At 40.2% G+C, this 24,094-nt stretch overlaps 2 protein-coding genes across 3 annotated transcripts; one reads left to right on the plus strand and one right to left on the minus strand.

The window, feature by feature from the left end:
• The first annotated feature begins 4,283 nt into the window (after positions 1-4,283).
• Positions 4,284-9,935, plus strand: rlbp1b (retinaldehyde binding protein 1b). The gene is made up of 8 exons (XM_004069409.5): positions 4,284-4,471; positions 4,948-4,991; positions 6,100-6,228; positions 7,318-7,522; positions 7,734-7,912; positions 8,015-8,173; positions 8,330-8,440; positions 8,940-9,935. The coding sequence occupies exons 2-8, from the start codon at positions 4,980-4,982 to the stop codon at positions 9,066-9,068; spliced, it is 924 nt and encodes a 307-aa protein (XP_004069457.1). The 5' UTR covers positions 4,284-4,471; positions 4,948-4,979; the 3' UTR covers positions 9,069-9,935.
• A 49-nt stretch (positions 9,936-9,984) lies between these two features.
• On the minus strand, positions 9,985-20,291 carry abhd2b (abhydrolase domain containing 2, acylglycerol lipase b). Of its 2 annotated transcripts, none has more exons than XM_011475798.4 (10): positions 20,159-20,291; positions 18,698-18,927; positions 17,309-17,484; positions 16,857-17,024; positions 16,560-16,743; positions 16,330-16,422; positions 16,016-16,117; positions 15,862-15,931; positions 15,631-15,715; positions 9,985-11,967 (listed from the first exon to the last, which is right to left on the minus strand). In XM_011475798.4, exons 2-10 carry the CDS (start codon positions 18,907-18,909, stop codon positions 11,783-11,785), a joined length of 1,275 nt encoding a protein of 424 aa, XP_011474100.1. In that variant the 5' UTR covers positions 18,910-18,927; positions 20,159-20,291; the 3' UTR covers positions 9,985-11,782. The 2 variants fall into 2 exon arrangements, with proteins under 2 accessions (XP_011474100.1, XP_004069503.1); XM_004069455.5 differs by having other exon boundaries at positions 20,026-20,258.
• Between the last annotated feature and the right edge of the window lie 3,803 nt (positions 20,292-24,094).

A 24,094-nucleotide genomic window follows, 5' to 3' on the forward strand; every position in this document is an offset into this window, starting at 1 on the left:
ATGAGGAGACATGACACGTTAATATCCATTCGTCCATAAATCAGTGTAGTAATTGTGGAGTTATTTCATAGCGGTGCATTCGTTTATATCCAAATTACACCCATATATATTCCTTTATAGCCTCCTTTAGCATGAATGCATTCAAAAATACTTTAATCCCAAAGGTTCAATTAGAAGTTTTATTACACTTACTGAGGATCAATGTGTTTTTATTTATGTAGACAGAAATAAAGTGTGTGACCTCAGGAAGCAACAACAGTTTGTTTCCATTTATCTCCATATCTTTTTCTCCAGATTACGGTAAACTAATCTGTAATTATGAGGTGTTCCTGCTCTTCTTTGGCTGCATTAGAGAAAAAGTGTGGATCAGCTTTGAGAGCAGCATTATTACAGTTTTTCTCAAATGCTAAAACATTTCACAAACGTGTCCTCCATGTTCTCCAATGTCTAAACATGACACCCTTTTCTAAAACTACGTAAACACAACCACACCTTCTCACTTCCAAACTCAAACTTTAACAGCAAAAGAGCAGCTCGAAGCTTTCAAAACTGTAAACACTATACACATCATTACACACTACAGCAAAACAACGGAAAACACAATTCTCAATTTGTGAGTTTTTTTTTTTCCACAACTGCCAATGCACATTTTTAGAAACTTTACAGTAATGGATGTTCTTAGATCTCTGCAGAGGATTAGGCATTTAGATTTGTGAGTTTCCTATGAAGAGTATAAATCTAAAGTCTGCATGTAAACTGCTGTAACACAACTCAATGGAAAACCAGAATCTATTGCACACTACAGTGCAATAGATCACATCATCCACATCGCAGGCTATATTGTCTCTTGCCAGGCACCGCGGGAAAAACGCCTGAAATGGCGAATCCATCCTTGGAATTTCTCCATTGGGATGTCAGCACAGGCCACTGGCCATCGCGCCCAACTATAATATCCTCTGTGAAAATGTGAACGTGCACAGGTGTTTACAACAACAGCCAATCAGACAGCACAGTATTATCCAGAAGTAACGTAGGCCACTGAGCAACACAGTATCTCCACTAACTGTACTGTGAACATGGATGGATACTTACTTGCACATGCTCATAACATAGGTCTTTGTGTCGCGCAGAGTTGGGCTCAAAAGGAACCCCATAGACTTGTTTCATCTGCATCTTTTGGCGCCGGAGAACTCTGTATATGATGGCCGAGCTGACATCATCAATGTTCTAAAAGTTGACATTATCGGCAATGACTTTGTGTCTGATCTCCTGGTATCTGATGAGGTTGTTCTCACGATCCATATCCGCAATGCAGGTTTCTTGTGCCGCTGTAACCATGGCAACCCTTCCACCTCTATGTGGCATTCTTTCAGCCATAAAGAAAGAAACGTGTTGTCAATTGACACGTTTTACAATACAGTAACAGCTGATTTGAAACCAATAGGCAACTTTCACTGGCTTGTAATATTTTATTGTGACAAAGAAAGCAATAGAGTACAATACCTGTTGTGTTGTGTAAAAGCCCTGATGATGGTGGCCACAGTGAACCTACTCATGTTTGGACAGACTCTTTGTCCTCCTTCAGCCATTGTCATGACATGGTCAATGACAATGTCAATGGCATCTCATCCATAATTATAGTACAAGGTTGTCTTGCTCACCCTCCTTGACCTCCTCCTCTCCCTTGTTGGGCTCCTCTTCCTCCTCTGATTTGAATTCCTCTTCCTTGTTGGGCTTCTCCTCTTCTTCCATGGCCAGCTCTTCTTCCTCCTCTGACTTGAATTCCTCTTCCCCTGACTCTGTCTTCATCCATTGTGTTTGGAATCTTCATCAAACCGTTCACTCTGAACTTGCTTTTATCCATGTGCTCACAGCATTAGCAACAAGTGTCTTCAATTTTGAGTCATTGTGTGTAATCAATGACACTAGGTGTGTTCATTGTGTTCAAATATTGCTGACTGTTGCAAGCATTTTGCATCACATGAGCTTTCATTTGAGTATATGAGCAGAGTTCTTTTACATGTTCAGATTTATGAGAACGGAGGATTGTGTTTTGTGAATTGTGTCTTCGTGTGAAATGTGTTTATGATATTGGAAAAGGTGGCTAGATTTAGTAAATGTGTTTAGACAACTGGTCTTTTGGTTTAGGTGATTGGCTTTTGTGTTTTAGCATTTGAGAAAAACTGTAACTGTCATACTGACATACAGCAGGAGCTTTGACAGTCCTCAGATGACCAAAGTTTACCTGATCAACAGCAAACCTGTGTGTTAGAGCAGCAGATCAGCTGATGTTGAGTCTTATGAAGGTCAAAGGTGAATTCCGAACCTGCAGCTGTGTTGGTTTCCCTGCATCTGTGTTCCAACCTTCACATGTAAATATTGCTCCTCAAGCCTCAGTGGAAGAACAGATGAGGCATTGTTTACTCAATCCATCTAAATTTGTTCCCCAAAGCGCTTTATTGCGCAGATTAGCAGATTACTGGCTGATGGCCTGTTTTTTTTTACATGGCATCAGGGGAAAAAAAAGAGCCTCAGTTAGAACTTCGGTCCATGAGGTTAGAAGGAGAAAAACTTAAAGAAAGTTAATAAATCTTATAGTAAATGCAAACAATCTACACAATGTAAAATTAAGACACACAATAAAAGATCACAAAGCAGAAAACAGTAGAAATTCAGCAAACTGATTCAATTAATTTGATTGATTTAAAAAATGTTATATGCTGCAAATCAAAACATTAAAATAAAACAAAAATAAAAATCTGGTGATTTATTCATAGAGCAAAAAAGAAAAAAAAAACAATTTTAACAAGTTTTGTCCAGAACTGTTATATTAGGGAAAGGCAAAAGAGAGGGAGATAAAATAGGGGGGGGTAAGGAAATAGGAGGAGGATTATAGAAGGGGGGCGGGGGGGGGGGGGGGGGGGAATCATAAAGCAGCAAGTTGGCTCCAAATATGTTCACATAGAAACATGTCAACACCCATACAACACAACAACAGCTCACACACATATACTTATGCATACAAACCATCACATGGAAAGTATTTCACTCAGTCACGCATCTATGCATCTGCCAGTGGCCAGGGCTCCAGAACGGGGCCCCAACCCGGAGGGAAAGCACCCCTAGCCTCAGACAAGCAGCCCACCACCACCCAGGAGTTCTGAGTATCCCGCCACCCCAGGCACAAGCCAGGGCCCCACAAGGGCTGTAGGCAGCCACCCACTCCGCGGGAGGTCCAGGAGAGCGCAAGGGCACCCAAGAGAAGTGAGGGTCCCCGAAGAGCATGGCCCAACCTGGCTCACCCACTGTTGGAATTTAAGAGCGGCCCGCCGCTCGAGGGCAAGGACCAGAACCCACACCATAGAGACACAGACACCCCCAGGCTCAGATGTGATGTGATCCCCGGCTCATGGTCTCACCAAAGAACTCAGGGGTCCCTCTCCCTGCATGGAGGGAGGGCCACTAGGCCCAAGAAGCGAGCACCCAAAGGACATGGCCGTCATTGCCAAGGGGCCTGGTTCTCTCTGCCAGGGATGGGGTAGAGGACAGAAGGTCAGAGGTCCCTCCTTTCTTGTGTGGTGTGTTTGTTTGTGTTTGTTTGTTTGTGTGTGTGTGTGTGTGTGTGTTGGAGTGTATATTGTTGTGGAGTAAAGGGTGTGTCTACTAAAGGAGAGGAGGATGTTTTCTGTCTAAAGCGCAGTTAAAACCATGCGGCAAGCATGGGAGGGGGGAACACTGCCAAGTAGTTCTCCCCCCGAGGTGCCTCGCAGTTTATTTTTATTATAATGCAAATGTTTTAGAGGAACTAATCAGTTTGTAAGTAATGTAGAACATTTTATTCAAAGTTCTGATAAGAAAGGTCAAAGTTTATATCTAAAGAGTCAAAGCTTCTGTCAAAAATCAGGATATCTTCATATGTGGAGCAGAAATCTTCAAAAAAGCTGCAGAGGAAAGAAACATACGAAGAAACTGGATCCAGTCTGGAGGGTTCTTATATTTCAAAGGATTCTGTTGTGTGAAAAAAAAACCTAACTACTCATATTTAATGTAGTCCACAACCAAACACCAAACATTCATTTGAATCCCTTACAGACATGACTGTAACATCCCCAGGCTGGTCACACTGCAGAGATCACACACGGTTACAATGGCTGCTTGTCACTCAACTCAGCTGTTCTTAAAATGTAATCTAATCCCTCCACCTGCTTACACCACCTCCTGCTCAGTGTGTACTCAACATTACACCATCCAGGATGTACCTTCCATCACAGGACCCCCTTCATAGCTGCCCCACGACGTCACCATCGCTACACTTCCCTCACACGCCCTGTGGCACTTTTATGCTAATTGGAAGAAAAAAAATCTGGAAATAATCTGGTATGACGGCACTAATCCCACACTACAAATCACAGGTCTCCTCCACCACAGCTCCACACGGACATCCGCGACTCTCTGCCATCATCTGCCTCAGGTAGGGTCTCTGCCTCCTTACCGCCTCACTTACTGGACAGTTAATGTATAAAAAAAACAAGTAATGAAATGAGAATATAATTGATGTTTTTATATCATCTTCACATGGGATAGATTTAGACCCTAAAAAGGTTTTGATTTATGCTTTGCCGCTCTGGATTTTAACAATATAATCTTCCATCTAAGAAAGGAGACCTTATTATTTTTATTAGACCCAACAGTCTAATAAGGTATTTAATAAGTGTGACTAAAACCCCACACTACTGATAACATTTAAGTTTTTGGCTGTAACGCTGTTTATAATTAAACTAAATGACTTGTCGGCCGTAAACCTCCTGACCTGATCAATCATCCATAACTGCCAAATATAGTTCAGTCTAAGTACTGAGTGGATGGGATGAAGGTGGATTAATTCAGAGAATAGAGTGGTTTTTCTTTTATTTACTGAAAATAACACATTTCCTGTTTTTCCCCCAGACTGTACAAGGCTGATTTAAAGATCTGAAAACATGGCTGTAGTAGTAAGTATCTCCTCTTTAACCCTAAGGAGAAAGGAGTGGTGTTTGGTTCCCTCCAGACTCGCAAACATGTCTAAAGATCCAGCCACTTGAGAAGTTTTTCTTTTTTCTTTTCTGGAAGCAGTGAACTGCTGCAGCAGTCAGCTGCTAATCTCTGATCCCTGCAGCCTGGGCCCACACATATTCCCTAAAATGTATTTACAGGCTTTGCTGGCCTCATGTGAGGCAGATTACCCAAACACTGAGGCCTATTGATCACAACCTCAACACTGCTGGACATGCATTTGTTCTCAAATGGATTTTGAGGCTCACACCTAAGCACCGAACCATGTGACAGAATTCTGTTGACATGGTGAAGGGCTTTGCGCCACTTAAGGCCCTTTTTTTTTTTTACTTCTGCTGGGAAAATGGCAAAAACAGCAAGAAAAAAATTGTTTCAAGAAAAATTATCTTATTTTCTGTCTTGCAAGAAAAATATCTCATCAACAGCAGAAAAAAGGTTCTAGTGACTAGAACCTTTTTTCTTAAAATGAGAACCATTTTCTTATCCTTTTGGCAGATTTTTTTTTGACTAGTTAAAGAATTTTTAACCCATTTTTTAAAGGACTTGTATTTGTCATGTAGAAGTATCACTAAGGAGCCACACTGTGGGCATCCAAAGTTGACAGATGTGCCATAGAGCCTCCATAGACGATGCCTGCTAACTGAGCTGGGATTTACCAGCGTTTTTCTGTGAAAACTGTATCTACACCTAGTTTATGATTGTACTGGTGTCAACCAAGATAAGAGAAACCAGGATTTGAACTGCATGTAAAAAGATTTGAGCTATTGTCTGCTGTGATTTCATGACGCGGCGCTCTGCGATGATAGTGTGAGTCAGTTATCAGTTGCTATTGTGTCAGTAAACCACACAGAATGGAAGCTGGCTGGATCTGTGAACAGGAAGTGCTCCTCTCATTGTTTAGGTGACTCTCTTCCAGGAAAAAAAAGAGACAACGGATAACAACATTGTAAAGAGCATGACTTCCGTGCAGCAACCTTTCTCACATTTACACATTTCAATGGTCGTTGTGGTATTGTACCTGTGGCCATTTGTGTCCTCTCCCATCAGAGTGGAACTTACCGCATGGTCTCAGAGGAGGAGCAGGCTCTCAGGGCCAAGCTGGAGCACCTCACCATCAAAGACCACGGGCCGGTGTTTGGACCCTCCCCCAATGTGCCAGACCACACCAGGCAGAAGGTAGCCTCTCCAGTTCCCCACTCGTCCACGTTGTGGACAGAAAATCCTCTCATACCTCAAAGCAGTATCCCAATCAAACCAAGCAAAGAAACAAAATCAACACACAAAAAAACCCAAAACAGACCTGGAGAACTTTGAAAAAATTAAATTGAATGGAAATATACTTGAAACCTCTTTAAATGCAGCAGCAGCAAAAAATTCTCTACTGAAAATAAAATTTTTTCATTGTTAAAAAGACTTTGACACAAAAGTATTGCATACAGTTAATAACACAAGGATATAGCCTAGGTCCTTAAATAAACACACAAACACAAAGAAAGTTGACTTTGACTTTTGCTAATTTTTAACTCAAGGATTTGTGTTTTATAACTACAGAAATGATTTAAGAAAGGCAACACTTTACCTGTGATGTTTGTAATTCTGAATTAGGTAAACCTTCAGGAATTTTGGCCTGAAGAAAGAAAATCCTTAAAAATGATTTGAAAACAGTTTTAAAGAAAATCGGTACTGAAAGGCTGTGTTATTGTGTACTAGTCAGTTTTCTACATCTTTTATTGCTTCTGTCAAGCTGAACCAAAAGTGGTCAAAAGTGGCCAAAAAGTAGTTTATTTAGGTGTACTTCAAGTAGACTTAGTCTATACTAAAAGTTAGGCAGTACACTTGAAGTACTTTTTATATACTATCTATATATTGTAAACTTAAAATTTTCAAATTTAGTCTAAAGAAGAACTCAGTTAGTATACGTTTTACACTACACATACAAGGTATATAGTATACTTGCTATAGTTATACTCACGTTTAAGTATACTATACTTGCTATACTTATACACATGTTTAAGTATACTATACTTGCTATACCTATACTCACGTTTAAGTATACAATACTTGTATACTTATACTCATGTTTAAGTATGCTATACTTGCTACACCTATACTAACGTTTAAGTAACTATACTAGATATACTCAAGTATACTTAATGAAATAAAGTTCAAGTTGACTACTTTTTGCTAAGAGTAAATAAAATGTAAGAAAACAAAAGTACCAAAAAAGGTTTTTACGGCATCAGAGATGATCTACTTCCTCTGCAGGCCAAGGATGAGCTGAACGAGACGGAGGAGAAGCGAGTTGCTGCAGTGAAGGAGCTGCGAGCGATGATCAAGGAGAAGGCAGATTCTGGGGATGAGTTGAGCAAGGGGGTGCAGGACACCTTTGGGGAGAAACCAGACGCCATGATGGTCCGCTTCATCCGCGCCAGGAAGTATGATGTGGCCAGAGCCTTTGAGCTCATGAAGGGTGAGCCAAGATGGAGATCCGGGAGATTTTTTTTTCAATCAGGTTTAACAGTTTTCATAAAGATCCAGTTTAAAGACACAAGTGGCATACTTCTGGAAAAAGTGTTGAAACATTTAAACCCAGAGCCTCATTTAAATGAAGCATCTGGAAAAGCTTCCACAAGGACCCAAACCTATCAGGTTTAAAGGGATCGTATTTTGTCTCCATTCAGGATATGTGCGTTTCAGGAGAGATTACCCTGAGCTCTTTGAGAATCTGACCCCTGAGGCTGTTCGCAGCACCATCGAGGCCGGATACCCAGGCATCCTGCACAGCAGAGACAAATACGGCCGCGTGGTTCTGCTCTTCAACATCGAGAACTGGGACTACGAGGAGATCACCTTTGATGAGGTACACCGTTTTGCGTCAAGACATGGCTGTCAATAAGATATCAATATGACACCTTAAAGATTCAGTAAATGTAACTTAGAGAAGTGCATTGTTTGAGTTCAGATCCTGCGTGCTTACTGTGTAATCCTGGAGAAGCTGCTGGAGAATGAGGAGACTCAGATCAACGGCTTCTGCATCATCGAGAACTTCAAGGGCTTCACCATGCAGCAAGCATCAGGAATTAAACCCACTGAGCTCAAGAAGATGGTGGACATGCTGCAGGTGGGAAAAGTCCTTCTTTATCAAGAGCGGTTCCAAAATGTTGACAGACTCCTGATCCTGTGGCATCAGCTTAGGCTGAAACAAACCTTCAGCCTTCCTCTCACATCTGGGGGGCTTGTAAGTCACCAAGTGGTGCTGTTCTTTGTGTTTCGCCAGGACTCCTTTCCTGCTCGTTTCAAAGCGGTGCACTTCATCCACCAGCCCTGGTACTTCACCACCACCTACAATGTGGTCAAACCCCTCATGAAGGGCAAGCTGCTAGAAAGAGTGAGTCAGATCCAAAATATCTGGATTTCACTGGAAGATAGTTAGAAGTTCTCCAATGAAGATATAAAAAGGCATTTCCTGCTTAAAAAGATCTCTCTTATTTTAGTTTTATTGACAGACTTTCAAAATAAGAGTCATTTGAACCTGGCACTTGGTAACCTTGATAAATTAGCAGCTAGTGTTCACTTTTTGTATAGATTAGATTAGATTAGATTTGTTTATTAATCCCACGAATGGGAAATTTCCTTGTCACAGTAGCATGGAGTTTGGCACAAGTATGTACAGACAGTAATGAACAAATACACATTTTGAAAGAATATATACACAAATAAGAGTTTTCTGAAATAGTAAACAGGGAAAGAGATTGCAGGAATATAGAGTATATTACTTCTCCATACAGTTGCAGCTTACTTTGTCATTGTTTTGCTTAGCCGGTTAGTTTTGGATTGATGTTTGCGGGGTCTTGAATTAGGCTAAGGAACCCCTGTCCTCCCTCCAGGTGTTTGTCCACGGTGATGAGCTGGAAAACTACTACAAGGAGTTTGACCCGGAGATCCTTCCCTCCGAGTTTAACGGAAAAGGTTCCAAGTACGACGGCAAAGCCACAGCGGCCAAACTGTTCGACTAAATTCACCTGCACTTCCTTGCCAAAATGATGAGAGCCTTCGTTTACTCCAAACCCTGTAAAGTGTGGAGAATTACAGCCGAATTTCGCCGTGTGGTAACATTTATGGATGAGAGATGTGAGCAAGACGTTCAAAAAGATCCCGATGAAGCACATTTATGTAGGAGGAGACTGTAAAATGACTTCGAGTTACAAACCTTTTTGACTGATTTCACCTCGTCATAAAATTCCTTCTTCAAGTCCTAAACCTAATTATTTATTATAGAACAATAAAATGTATTTATTTTGGTCAATTCCTCATTTTTGCTGATCATTTTAAATGTTTTAAAGTTAGCCATAACAGACAGTAGCTCCTGTTGCTTTATGTTCTTGTACAGAGACAGAAAAACAGGCAAGAATCAGTTATTTTCCTTGCTAATTACTGTGACATAACCTCAACAATATGCAGGGCTACATAACCACTGTGGCGGATTTGCATTCTTCAGCAGATTTTCAGGATTTTCAGGAGGTTAGGTAAGCCAACGCAGTGGAAAATAGTGGCTTCACCAGAGGTAGTATTTAACCTAAAATTCAGAAAGTAGTCAGCTTCGGGGAAGATTATGCAACACGCTGACGCTGAGCAACTCCTTTCTGTCTCTCCTTCACTGAAGTGTGCTTTGTTTGGACTTTGGCGGGTCCACACGGCCCGTTTTAACACTGGCAGGTCCCAGCTTTCTCAAATTCCCGTCTCCACTGGAAGAACACGGCTCATATTCCAGAAAGTGCCTCTCTTTCGAGTGTTTTGTGTCACTGCTCTCTTGTAAGATTATTTGAAAGTTTTACCCGCTGTGCACCGTTGATGTCAATAAATGTACATTACACGGTTGAAAATATGCTTTTGTCCATTTTTTATCTAAAAAAAAATATAAAACACAAACAATTTAAGTATGAAAACTTTATTAATGGAAGGGTCTCAGAATACAACACCAATATGATCATTAAAAATGATTTCTGTTAGGAACTAGTGCATGTTTAAGAAAAACAAAGTGCAAGAGACGTTGACAGTCAGTACTTATTGCACGTGAAGACAATAGCAGTCTAGCTGCTGCAGACTGTGATTGAGCTTTTTCAGATGTAAAAAGGTAACATTTTACAAGGAAAATTCGGACTAGATGCTTTCTTTCAAAGAAAACGTGGGAAGTGAAGTAATGAAAAGAGGCCTGTGGCTACAAAATAACAATAATAATAAAACAATCTTCATAAAAATCCTTTTCTCATCACTTCTTTGTTTGGGCCAGAACCCAGCTGAGCTCTCTGCCTCTGTTGGTTTAATGACGTTAAGTCCAACCCGATGACATGAGAAAGGCAGCTCAGAGTGAGCCTCCATCTCCTTTTATCTATTTATTTAAAACTACGGAAGCTCATTCTCATTCAGGACAAAAATACATTAAAGATCATAACGACAATTTAAAAAGCAAAACAAATAACAAGAAAACATTCATTTTAGAAATTAAAACACAATTCCAAAAACCAAAATGTAATTCCAAAAAACAAAACACAATTGCAAAAAGATGAAACGTAAACATTTCAGAAATCAAAAATAATTCCCAGTAATCAAAATGAAATATATATGAAACTAAATAAGAAGAAAGGTATTATGGGAATCACTGATTGGATGATGGCGTTTGAGGGAAAGCAGAAGGATGTTTTATCTGACCGTGGTAAGGAGTTGATTGAGCAATCACTGAACTTTTGGATAATAATAACCAAATACCTTCATTTTCCGCTTTCATACTTTGTTTCATTTTATCAACATTTCCTTTCGATTTCTGGAATGTAACATGGCTTTTTTTATTTTTAGTTTTGCTCTTTTAATTTTGATACATTTTGGCATTGAGTGATTAGTTGAAGTCATTTAAACTCCAGTGAACTTTTCCTTTCCACAGTCCATCTGCAGTCAAGGTGCTTTCCCTCCTTTCTTTCTTGTTCGGTTTGGCTCTAGATGATGTTTTACCGGGTATTGTTTGCGACAACAATAATTTATGCAAACTGAAACTAGAACCGATGAACTGCTCCTCAGATTTAGCAGAACACACTGAATGTATGAAGGCATAGAGAACATTCAACATAGCGGCAACAGTGCAGAGCTAAAGCATGTATAAAGTGCTCAGAGTTTGAAAAACAGCGACATTCTCTTCGCAAGTATTTTCATCCTAACGTGTTTAGGATTTGTGGAAAGCAACAGCTGGAAATCCACAAACCCATCAGTTTGTGGATCGGCTCAATCAGAAAAGTATTTCTAAAGCAAATATCTATAACTTTTCATGACAGCACAGTCAGTGTAGTTGATACGCTGGAAATTCTTCAAATGTTTTGCTTCATCTGATTTGTTGGTGATCATCTAGTTGTTTGTCAGCAGAGAATTTTGAAGAACACGTGTGCAACTTTTACAGAGAGATTACAGACGACCTTGGCCGTCCAGCTGAAGTCCATCCCTCACTTAGACTGAAAACACTGCAGCTATTCTTCCAGTATTATCCTTGAGGGGATTTACCAATCCTCTATCCAGTCTGCATCCAGAATCTATCCTTATTTCACATGCATACAAGAATCTAAAGACCTCTTGGTTCTGAAATGGAAGCACCAAATCCCAGATCTGACGCTCCTTTGTTCCTGGAGATGATCGTACTGTAGGAGTTACCTGCTCAGATCCACCCCTGGGCCTTGGTAGAAGGACTTCATGTACTGGTGGGGGCTGTTCTGTTAGAGCAGCTGTTCTTTCTCCAGTGGCAGATAGAGTCTGAATACTCCACTATGACCTTGTCCAACCAAGACAGAGGCTCTGGGAAGAGGACGGCTCCTTCAAAAAAACCCATGTGGCCTCCGTGCTGCGTCAGGGCGAAAATCACGTTGGGCAACTTCTCTGAAAGACAGAAGGAAGAAAAGAGACTCATTTGACTCCTCTTTTACAGTTTCCTCCACCCATCCATCCATTTTCAGACCCCAGTGATTCCCATTCAGAGTCATGGGGTAAAAGCCAACCATTGACTGTAAAAACAATAGACACCTCAACCCCTCCCTTCTCGTGTTTCCAAAAACAGGAAGTGCCATTTCTTTCTGCCATAATGAATCAGTCCACAGTGATTGGTCCGAGTGGCTCTGTATCATTGTAGCTATGGCAACTGTTGTCACCAGTGCTATACATATGATGACTCAGAGCGACTCGGACCAATCACTGTCGACTGGTTTCAAGATGGTAGTGCCCGTATCAGGAAGCAATGGTGAGGGATTTTGTTTCATGTCACAAGAGCTTCTATGTGTGATGTCACACCTCGATCCGATCATTGTTTTTACAATCCAGCTACTAATGGGCAAAGGTGGGGTACACCCTGAACACCTTGCCAGTCTGTTGCAGGGCCTAACACTCACATTCACACCTAAGGGCAATTTATAGAGTTGGAGAACCGGCGTGGCCTGAGAAAACCCACACACACACGAGGAGAACACCCAACTCCACACAGAACAGACCCAGCCAAGATGTGAACCAAGACCTTCTGGCTATGAGGTGAAAGCTAAGCACTAACCCCTCCACCACCATGCAGCCAGGTTCAGTTACTGAGTGCAAGTGTCTCAGTCTACCCCCAGACCTTCCTTTACACAGAGCTCCATGTAAGGAAGCTTACTGCAGACGCTTGGATTTCCTGACTCATTCCTTCAATCATTAACCAGAGCTAAACCAACAGCTTTTTGTTGTGGCACATTCTATCCAAGTATAATACTGCTGCTCAGAGATCCAATGAACAAGTGAAAGCTTCTCACATTCATTTTACCGGTGAATGTTTTCTTTATAGACCCACTCTAATGAAAACAGTGTTTTTGACATGTTCTTTGAGGAATAGAAAATTAAGCTTTAAACTGCTTTTTTTAAGCATTTTTTTTATTCAAGTTGTTGCAAATCAGAAGCAGACGGAAAAAAAAAGTTGTTGCATTGAAACTACAATCTGCGGGACACAGCCTCCCTGCTCTGCTCCATTCTGATGCAGCCACTTGTAGACAAATACATCTATGTACGTCTTTGTTTTCCTGTCTGAGCCAACACTGCAGTTGGAACGCTCCAACATTGCTCACTATTTTGCTAATGTTAAGTTGGGGGTGATAGGGGCTGTAAGCTAGTGGGAGAGAGTGTAAACAGAGGAATAATGAGAAATGAGCACAGACTTACTCCACACCAACAGCCCCACCCACAACTCAGAGGTGTATTTCTGACAAACTACTGCCACGCTGCAGAAACTGTGTTCTGGAAAACGACACAGCTTCTTTACATTTGACCTAAAAATCATCATTAAAAGACCACTGGGAACACTTTTAAAACAGATTAACAGATGATCTGAGTTGAACTTTCATAAAATGTGATTGCATTTGCTGAATTTCCAGTTCATGGTTAATGAACCAACAGGTGAAAACCTCAGCTGGAAAAGAGGGTGCTGTTGTTTTTGCCATAAAACAGGATCATTTAAAATAATCTTTATTTTTGTTAAAAAACTGAATTGTGTTATTTTATGTATTTTAGTTTTATTATAATTGCTGTTTTTTGTTTTATTTTAGTGCTATTTATTGTGGACTTTTATTTCTTGGTTTTATTATAATCTGTTTTTTCGAGCAATAACAAAGCCATTTCCACATTGTTCATCCATCCATCCCAGTCAAATGGTTAAAAAGAAACATCAAATTGGATGCTAATTTTTTTTAAATACACCTTTTGGTAAGCTGTATTGTACAGAAGCAAAAAAAAACAACATATTTTTCTTAATAGCTGATGAAATTCCAAACCTTTGTCTCCCCTTTTTTGCAGGATCCTGAACTTCAGGAAAAGGCAGTTATGCTTTTATATCGGCCCATGAGAAATCTCCTTCAAATGTGACTGGATCCCTTTAAGTTTTCTGAATTAGCATCTCAAGCCATTTCAACAAGGCTGCTCTGATCTTGTCCACATGCCGTAAATAATTAAGCTTCCCCTTACTTTGAAGTCTGCGCTATTATTGAAAGTGCTCACTGACCTCTGGTTTATGCTAAAGCCGGCAGTTTCCAGACAGAATTACATCATCAGCTTTTGTCAAGTTCACAAGTGAACGCAGCTGCGTGTAATTACAGGTTATGGCATCGAAATGCTGGTATGTGTTGAAGACCACGATGGTCCTACATTTATGTATGATGCAGCAGCCAAGGAGGATCGCATGTCTCTGAAAAATTCAACAAGACTGTCTGAGCTGGCTGCCGCAGCAAGACATGATCAGCACTGGGGGTGTCCAACCTTAAAGGAGGGACAGCAGGTTCAGACACTCCACATTAGCAGAGTTAATGAATGTCATTGGAAAAAATGTTTATGATGAATTCTCCATAGAAAACAAACAAACATGGGTGATGACAAAACAAAGCAAGTAGGACTAAGTGTCCTACCTGACACCAGGGGAATAACAGAAGCTCACTCAACAAAGCAAAGGTTACATTCCTCAGCATGAACAATATTTGGAAGTCATCACAGTACAGTACCAAGACCACAGTGAAACTCTACAACAGCTGTGTTCTGCCAGTGTTCCTGTATGGAGCAGAGTGCTGGAGAATGACACAGCAAGACTTGACAAAACTCTCTAACTTCCACACCAGAAACTTGAAGAGGATATTAAGAATTTTCTGCCCCCCCAAAGATCTCCAATGAAGACCTATTGTCCCGCAGCAATCAAGAAGACACGCCAACAATTATCTTCAACAGACTCTGGACACGGATTGGACACGTATTCAGGAGTGAAGAAAACACGATCATAAAGACAGCACTGGAGACCAGATGGAAAAGAAAAAGAGGACGGCCGAAGATCACCTGGCGCCGAACAGTAGAAGCCAAACAAAAAGAATTTGGACACACCTGGGGAACCATCTACACCTTGGCCCCCAACCCCCAGAAATGGAAAGATTTTGTTGCTGCCCTAAGTGTCTCAAGGCGTGAAGGGCAGTAAGAAGAAGACTCAACTTTTTTGTGTGTGTTAATATGATTTATGACTGCAGAACCAAACTCCACTCCACTGTAATGTTGAAATTTCCGGGCCTTGCAGAACCAATTTGTCTTTGGCACAGATGATAAGTTATACGTTGAAGTACTATCAAGTTGATAATTTGCATAAATATAATGAGATTTGTGCTTCAGGTCTACGGCTGAGCTTGTTTTGCTTATTCTTCTGCAGAAATGAAACTGCAGATTTGACATTTCTACTGTCTACAGTTCCGACTAAAACCTGTTGAAATGATTTGGCTTCTTGTCTATCTGTTTTTATTACATTTTAAATTAAAGGTATATTTGTTTTACTTTTACTTCTGAAAAACATTCAAGAAAGAGGAGCACTTACTCAGCCTAAAGAGCGTAAATTTACAAAAAAAGATAAATAATTTGAGTGTCGTCATACCCCCTGTGTCTGTGGAAACAAGTACAAAAAGTCTTTCCTTTGGAAACTAAACAAAACAATGTAAGTAGTCTGTTACCTGAAAGGTACAACAACTACAGACCTTTGCCATGCTAAACAAAACGTGAACCAACCTGCAAGTGTGTGTGGAATAGCCAGAAGTGAGTGGTGAACCAGTGGATCATCCATGGAGTTTATCAGAAGGAGTGGAACGTGGACCTGAGAACAACATTCAGTCAGTTATTTCAATGCCACGAGAGCTGCAGCAGCAACATTCAAATGATAGATGGAAGCAGACGCTCTGTGGTCTGAAAACACAACAGTCAAGAAAGACTATTCTTGGTTGTGCGATGGTGGCCGCTCACCTTGTGGATGTAGTGCACACAGCTCTCCTTCTCATAGTATTCCCTTAAAGAGCTGTGGCTGTGGAATTTCCTGCAGTGAAGTTCAGTTCATATTATCAGGGTCAGAGTTCAGAGACGGTTGGAGCAGTCAAACGTCAAAACCTTCATTCTTTACCTCATGATGGTGTCATCAATTTGCAGGAGAGACGTGGCTGTAAGCAGTCTGTTCACGTCTGCGGCGTCGATTCTGCTGGACGCCATGCTCAAGAAACTCCGCCTGTTGAAAAAAAGATTTGATAAATGAAAAGTCATTGGTTTGACAATTCTCCTTTTAAATTTTGACAACGGCTTTGAGACAAAAATCTTTCAAAATGAGGTTGATTGATTCATTTTCTCTAGAAAGCATAATAAGAATTTTTTTAAAACACATTATGGGAATTTCCTGATATAAATATTCATCTGCATTAGAAGATGGCGTGTTATTTTCACCTGTGAGAAAGGATGAGCTTCTTCATTTTGTCTGCCAGCACAAAGTTGTAAAGCCTGCGACACTGGTCCCACTGAAGGAAAGTTTCCTGGGCCCTAAGCACGAACAAAAACATACATTCAAGCGAACAACGTTTGACTGACAGCAGGATTTCTATTTGGATGCCAAAAGCATCGAACATTTTGTTGGGATAAACCCTAATGTGTAAATTCCAGTTGTCCAGTCCACCAACCTGAGGGCGCTGTATCCTTGGCAGATGCTGATGCAGCACAGCACTCCATCCTGATTGGATTGGTTTTCTCCCAGGAACTTACAGACGATGTTTCCTCCAAGACTGAAGCCCACAACAACAAGCTGTGTCTGCGGAAAGGAGCGTCTGATGTGGCCCACCATGGCCCCAAACTCCCACGTGCATCCTGAGTATAGGTCACAGTGTACTTTAAAAGCTAAGCAATGATCTAAATTTGCAAACATTCTCTTGTTGGTTCACTTCCCGTTTTTTCGGGGAACCACGTTTTTTCTTCTTTACCGTAGGTGAACATGCGGGGCGAGGTGAGCTCCACATTAGGCAGGGCTCCCAGGTGATTGAGGACAGCGCAGCGGTAACCGTTCCTCTGGGAGTAATCCACAAAGGTCCGGACGTAGTTCTGCTCGCTATGGTTACCAATCCCGGGGCAGATTACCATGGTAATGTCGTCTGATTCATAAACACACACATAGATGAAGTGGAATGCGTGCACAAAAGTGTAAACTTAAGTCACGAGTGAGTGTGAAAGCAGATGCTGATAACGAGTTGATTTAATTGCCTAACATCTTCCACGTGGGATTTTATTCAAGTTGTTTGTGCATTCACTCACAAATCACAAACAGCCAGCTCAGAAGAAAACTCACAAACATGCAACAACTTTTATGGCACCATGTTTGTTTCCGTCCTCAAAATCAGCACTTTAGTGTAATAAGCAACTATCAGGGGTCCCTGACCTTCTGTGCTATGGCTTTTGACAGGTTCAAACAGGTCAAAGGTTGCTGTGGCTCCATCCTGCATTGGGATGAACTTGCGAACGCCACAGGGTGTTGGGGTGTTCACACGCCCCATTTTGCCGTACAGAGCTGTCTGGAGATGACCGCTCTTCCCCCACAGCAAGGGAGGAATGTACCTGAGGTGATATAGTCATCAAAGATTGGCAATACTTCAGTGATGGCAGAAAATCCACAGCAAAGACAGAAGTTTTCTTTCATTTCTAGCCCATGTTTTCATGGAATGAACATTCTGAACTTTAGCTTAACGTGCATGCACACATGTAAAGGTTTGACACGATTCACTGAAAAGACAGTTCCTCAAATTGTCCGACTGGTATAGTCAATGCAAACAAACTGGACCTAATGACAACAACATGCATGTAAAAGTCCCTTCAGATCAAACACACACGTCGCTTAAGATTTATTTAAAAATACAGATTAAAAAAAAGTCTTGATGACTTTTTTGCGGTTGCTTAGCAGCTAAATTAGTCCCCAGAATTTGATTCATAAATGTGTATCTTTGTGTCATAGATTTAAAAAGTCTTATTGGGTAGTCTGTCACTTTTTCACTTTAAGTAAAGTTACTTTTAAGTCGTATCTTGAAACACAAATGGGTCATTTTAACATGCGTGTCATAATTTCAAATGTATTACACACAGTACTATTCATTTTAAAGTCACTGGAGAGAAAAAAAGAAGAACATTTTAGAGAACTTTTTCTTTAAATTGTAATTAAGAAGATTGAATAATAATTTACTATAAAAAAAAAACACATATACAAAAAGATCACAGTAGCTTCAATGGATAAACTTATAATCTCAATGAAACTACTTCAAGATTTAGGTTATATATTAAAAATATCATTTGAACTCTCTTTCCACTCAATACCAGTTTAACCTAAGATGCTACATTGCATACATTCTTCACATTTGAAACTACAGATTTTGAGAAAAATCAATTTTTTTACTGCCCAATACTGATCTGGATGGAAGATTTGAATCTACTGATCAACCTTAAACTTGAGTGCGACCAGTAATCAATGCTCCAAGAAATCCAAAAAAGGCCATGGCTATTTTAGCCCTGGGAAAAACACCCTCACAGTACTGAACCAGTGTTTTGGTTAAAGTGTTGTGCATGTAGCACCTATATGTAACAGAAAAGTGAGTCAAAGATGAAGCCATCCATAGTTTTCTATGTATTTAGGCTGCTCCCTTTAGGGGTTTACTACAGCCACACCTCCATCCTCCATGCTCAAACCAACAACCTTCATGTCCTCCTTTACTATTTCCATTAAATGCATACTTCACGAGTTCAGGAATGCCACACAGCTCTTAAAACATGAGAAACTCACTCTCTGGTCAGTGTTGGGCAGGACTTTAGGACATAGCGGCTGAGCAGTGTGTCCTGGTAGGTCGTCTGCGGTGGTGCAGTCGGACTATTCAGGTTCAAACAGCGGACAATAACATAGAGGACGGCGGCCACTGCCGCAAGCTTCATGCCATCAAAGACAGCAGGCAGATCAGGGCCATAGCTGTGCACCTCACTGCCCTCCAGGGTGGTCATTGTTGGTCAACGAAAAACCTGCAACAGGAGTTTATTGATAAACAAAAAAGTTAACAGACGTTTGGAGGATTCTAGATTAGAGACACATTTTATAAATTCAAATTCGCTGTAGTGTCGTCATTTTTTCCTACATAAATTAAACCCCAAAATCGTGTTTTTAAAGTCCCAATCCAATCATCTTTTGATCTATTGTGAAAGCGTTCCCAGTGTTCTTTTTAATTATGATTATCCTTTTTAGCCAAAATTAAAAAAACAAAAACAAAGGTGTGGGTTGTACTTTTGGCGCAGAGCAACCCCGCCCCCCTTCCCCTCCCTGCTGTTGAGACCAAGAAGCAGGAAGCTTGTGACCCACCCAGTGTATTACTACATCACAAACAAGCTCCTTTTTTTAAACTGCATTTTTAGTCTGCTACTGATTCATAAAATGAAACAGTCAGTAATGTAAAGCTTAGCTTTCTTTGTAAATGACCTTTATCATCAGAAAAATGCCACATAAACATGTCAAAAACACCAAAAACTCGTTTTAGAGCGGGTCAAATCTGATTTTATAATTATACAGAAATAAACTTTTAAAAGCATAAAATACATCGGTAAAGCGTATCCGTCTATGGTGGTCAATTTATTTTAGAAATTTACTACACAGATTACACAGGGGCTTAGTCAGAGACAACATGTGGGTTTATGGTGTATATTTTCAGTTATTTTCATGAAACTACATTTTATGACCAAAGTAAAAACTTGATTTTTGGGATCAGCCTGACCTGAAAATCAGCGGATTTATTTTTCTCCTTGGAGTTGCTGCACAAAAATACCAATATCAAAAAAGTAAAGATGTGATTTTCAGTCTCAAACATGTGTGAAAGAGCCATTAAAACCACAACTTAAACCTCTTTTCCAGAAACATATCAACAAGTCACCACTGACAGTTTTCAAATGTCAGAATCAACATTTTCACAGCTCAGTCAGAGCAGAACAGATAGTGTAGAGAGGAAGGAAGGGATGTTTGAAAAACTGTTTAAATATAAATACAGAATATGACAAACCCCCCTACATTTATTCGCTAAACTGGATCGGGGCAGCTTTCCGAAAGTTAGCTTAAATCAGACTGTTACTCACTCAGGTAAAAGCCGCTCCTAGAATACCGAGGTGCCGCTGAAGACTCCAGCAAAAGTGACCCAAACACGAACAACGCACACGGTGACGTTTCTGTGGTATTTTTTGAACATAAACGACACACTTCCGGTCTTACCGTTCAGCCTGAACGTCTGTCCGGGCTCGGTTTGGACCTTCACTGGGCTCTGAGCTCGACTCCGGTTCTGTTCTGAGAAAGAGCTGATGACCAGCCGCGAACTTTAGATGCCTTCAAGGACTCCTCTCAAAGCTCCGAACTTTATTGCACTGACGCAACCAAACAGATGAAACAGCTTACACTACTTTTTTGAATAAAGCAAAGTTTGAACAATCTTTGCTAACTTTTATTCATCTAATAAAAGAATATTTTTGCCACATTTCTATGCAATTTTTGACTCATAAATCCATTTTCACTTTTCATTTCTTCGTTTCTGTTTGTAAAACTAAAGAATCCTGTACTCGTGAAGGCAGCAAGCTCCGGGTTACTTCCTATCTAATTGAACCTTTATTTACAGTAACAGCCCTTCCCTTTTTGAGTCAGACGTCCCTTTTAGTAATGAAAGGAGTTTTGCGAAGCGGAACATGGAAAAAACAGAGAAAGAAGTTAAAAAGTTCTCTAGAAAGAAAACTGGAGTAAAAAGAAACCCAGAGTGAAAAGAAAAATACACCACTGACCATTAGAACATGTGATGAAGTAATGACAAAAGGTAGAAAGAAACTTTGTCATCTGGGGAGGGTGTGTCCTATTACATAAAATGGCTGAACAAAACTTCAGTTCATTGTTGTGGTAGTTGAGGAACAAATTTCTGACATTGATGAAATTATGAATAACTGCGGATCTCCCTTGGGGGGCCCTGGCTAGTACCTGAGTACGGGGCGGGGGGATGCTCAGAACTCCTGGGTGGTGGTGGGCTGCCCGTTGGGGGGGGGGGCGCTGCTATTTCGGCGGGGTCTTGATGTGGGGAGTACTGGGCACTCTCCCTCCTCACACAGGTGCTTTGTCACCTTTGCACAAACACTTTCCGTGACTGAATCAAATGTTTCACGTGTTGGTCTGAATGCATAAGCATGCGAGTGTGAACGTTATTGCATTGTGTTCAAGTTGACATGTTTGTATGTGAACATTATTGAAGCCAAAGGTGTGTTTGTAACATTTGAGTGTGTGTGCACAGGCCCCGCCCCTTTTACATTTATTATACATGTTGAACCACGACGATGTTGAACCACTACGATTCACAGCTTCCGATTCGCAAGGGCACTAAAGGATCCTTCCGCTGCATTTTTGGCATTTTAGGCACTGAGTCCACCTCAGACCAGGTCCTGTTCAAAAACCGCTGGACCTGGACAGCCAAACCTGGATTAAATTATAATTTAGATCGTAAAAAACACATTAAACACAGTTTCTGATTTGTGAAACCGTCCTCTGAATTTGTGAAAATGTGAAATAGAAGGACCACCTCAGACCAAAAGCAAAGTTAAGCGCACAATTCTCACATCTATTAAGTTGAAGGTGGAATTGCTCAGCCACAGTTAAAGCATAAAACTGTTACTGAAAATACGCATGGGATATACATTTTGTTTGTTTGGAAAACTCGGGTATGCCTACAGATTAAATCCCTGGGGGGGTGGTGGTTTGTGTTTTTATTGCCCAACAGAGGAGGTAAAGGGGACTTTACTAGTTTGGTTTACCATGAGTCATGAGACATGAGTCACACACTGTCTTTTTAGGGATGATTAAAAAGAAACGGTTGGGAAAATGACATAGCTGAAGTAATTCTCTCAACTTTGAGGAAAAATGTGTCCAAAACAGCAACTATTGTATCAGTGGAGCAATAATTTTGTTAGAAGTCATTTTGTGTGTTTTAACCATTTTAGCCAGTATTGTTTCTAACCAAGGTTGTACGGTGGCACAGTGGTCAGCACTCACCTTACAGCGAGAGGGCCCTAGCTAAAATCCTGACTGGGACCTTTCTGTGTGGAGTTTGCATGTTCTCATGCATGTCTGGGTTTTCTCCGGGCTATCCAGGTTCCTCCCACAGTACAAAAACATGCTTTATAGGTGCATTTGTGTCTCTAAATTGCGCCAAGGTGTGCATTTCATTGTGTGTTTTTTTAAGCGTGGGGTCCTGCAACAAACTGGGGACCTGTTCAGGGTGTTCCTCGCCTTCACCCAAGACTAGCTGGGTTGGCTCTGACAGCTTTGTGACCGTGAAAGATATTCAGCAGGTTTTGAAAATGGAAGGATTTTTCTAAACACTGGAGGGCGCCAGCCACCTACACAGCACTTCAATGAGTAGCAATAAGTTTGTTACAAATTCTTCCCAAAATAATGACAATATACACAGGTACATTGATTAAACAAGCAAACAATGTTGTAAAAAAATTACTTTTATAATGTTTCTTTTCAATTTAACTATTTCCATTAAACAAAGCCACAACCAAGAGTAATGTAAACAATATAAACACTGGTATCCAAATGACTAAAATGATATCAGATTTGTTTTTTATTTGTATAAAAAATAGTTCTCCTTTTTATATCTAGTCTATCAGTTTCTCTGCAGTTCTTTATGCGACTTTTTGTCTCGTTTCAGCCTGAGATCGATGTAAAAAAAGAACAAATTAAATTTGTGTTTTACAGGAAACTGCAATTCATGTGTTATGCACTCAGGAATTTTCTATAATATCTCTTTTAGAGGATTTTCACAAGATTTTGGGGTTGGAATAATACTGTGGTCTGGATCGAAGAGTAAAATCTAAAAATCTCCATTCTTTTTTGAAGTTAAGTTTTCTATCTCAAGATGTTTAACTCATTATAGTCGTTTTTGAGGAGAAGCTTTGTCACATTATGGGAGCACATCACAGGGCTCCCCCTTAACAATGAGGTTCAGCCAGTCAGTTTCTCTCTCAAGATTTTAGTGATGCACCACTTTTTAGTTTTCATTTTTTTTCCAAAATACAAAATCTTTAGTCCTTGTCAGATCATTCATTGCATTCTTTATGCCTATTTTTTTTTACATTTTTAATCTCCATGGCTTAAAACAAACTATAGCCAACTTTTGCAGTATAAAAATTTGGAAAATATAAAAGAAATTTGATAGAAAAAAGGCCATCAAAGTGCAGCTGCCTTTTTGCTTTATGTTTTAACGAAACACCAAATGTGGCATCATTACTGTCAGCTGAATTTGGGTTGCCCCAGCGTGTTACTGGACTACACAAAGGTTCCTTTGCCCTCCATGTTGAGTTTATCTTTGCATTTGGTGGCATCTATTGTTGAAGATCTCATTAAATGCTGAAGAAAAGATATGTACAATACAGGAAGCCTTAAAGACTACAGCTGCAGACGGTGTTCTGTCATAAATGCCAAAGAAGTGATTCAAAAATGGGAAATGGCTGACAATCCTGGAAATGTTATTTGACTAATAGCCATTATGGTTCATTTTCATCACATTTCCACTTTTTCTGATAGCACATAAATCAACCTTGACCCACTTCCTATACCAAAATACACTGGTTTTAATCTGCCTTTCAGAAAAGAGTGTCATACAGTTTAGATGTATGACATTTAAAACCAGTGTATCTAACTTGATAATAAATAAAAAGAACTTATGATGCAATGAAGTATCTACGCTAGTAATGATACAAGTATCTCAGAAAGAGGTACTTGACACAATGGGTGTAATTAAGGCAAGTCAAGCTTATTTGTATAGCACATTTTGTGTATAAAGACATTTCAAAATGATTTACATTAAGCATTAAAAACAATTAAAAGACATATAAAAATGTAATGAATTCTTTTTTTAAACTGAATTTGAATTAAGCTTAAAGTATTAGTTTGTATGTCCACTTTTACATACAAAATAATCAAATGCAGGAGGTGTGTCTTTGGGCTGGATTTAAATAAACTGGATGGAGGCTGGATAAAATAAAAGTGTTTTAGCTGATCTAAAGCTTTTTGGAAGTCTGTTCTAGATCTGTGAAGCAGAATGCAGCTTCTCCATGTTTGGTTTTGACTCTAGGAACTGACAAAAGACTGGATCCAGATGACCAGAGTGTA

The sequence above is a fragment of the Oryzias latipes genome, chromosome 6 (assembly GCF_053564925.1).
Source record: "Oryzias latipes strain Hd-rR chromosome 6, Olatipes_Hd-rR_3.1".
Taxonomy (NCBI): domain Eukaryota; kingdom Metazoa; phylum Chordata; class Actinopteri; order Beloniformes; family Adrianichthyidae; genus Oryzias; species Oryzias latipes.

Bases quoted from the DNA above. Each gene is read 5' to 3' on its own strand.
- rlbp1b (XM_004069409.5), top strand. The intron at 7,523-7,733 runs GTGAGCCAAGAT...GTCTCCATTCAG, and splicing joins AGCCTTTGAGCTCATGAAGG to GATATGTGCGTTTCAGGAGA. The intron at 8,441-8,939 runs GTGAGTCAGATC...TCCTCCCTCCAG, and splicing joins AGGGCAAGCTGCTAGAAAGA to GTGTTTGTCCACGGTGATGA.
- abhd2b (XM_011475798.4), bottom strand. From the start codon at position 18,909: ATGACCACCCTGGAGGGCAGTGAGGTGCACAGCTATGGCCCTGATCTG. The intron at 16,118-16,329 runs GTGAAAATAACA...TTTTTTCAACAG, and splicing joins AAGCTCATCCTTTCTCACAG to GCGGAGTTTCTTGAGCATGG. The intron at 15,932-16,015 runs GTAAAGAATGAA...ACTTCACTGCAG, and splicing joins ATTGATGACACCATCATGAG to GAAATTCCACAGCCACAGCT.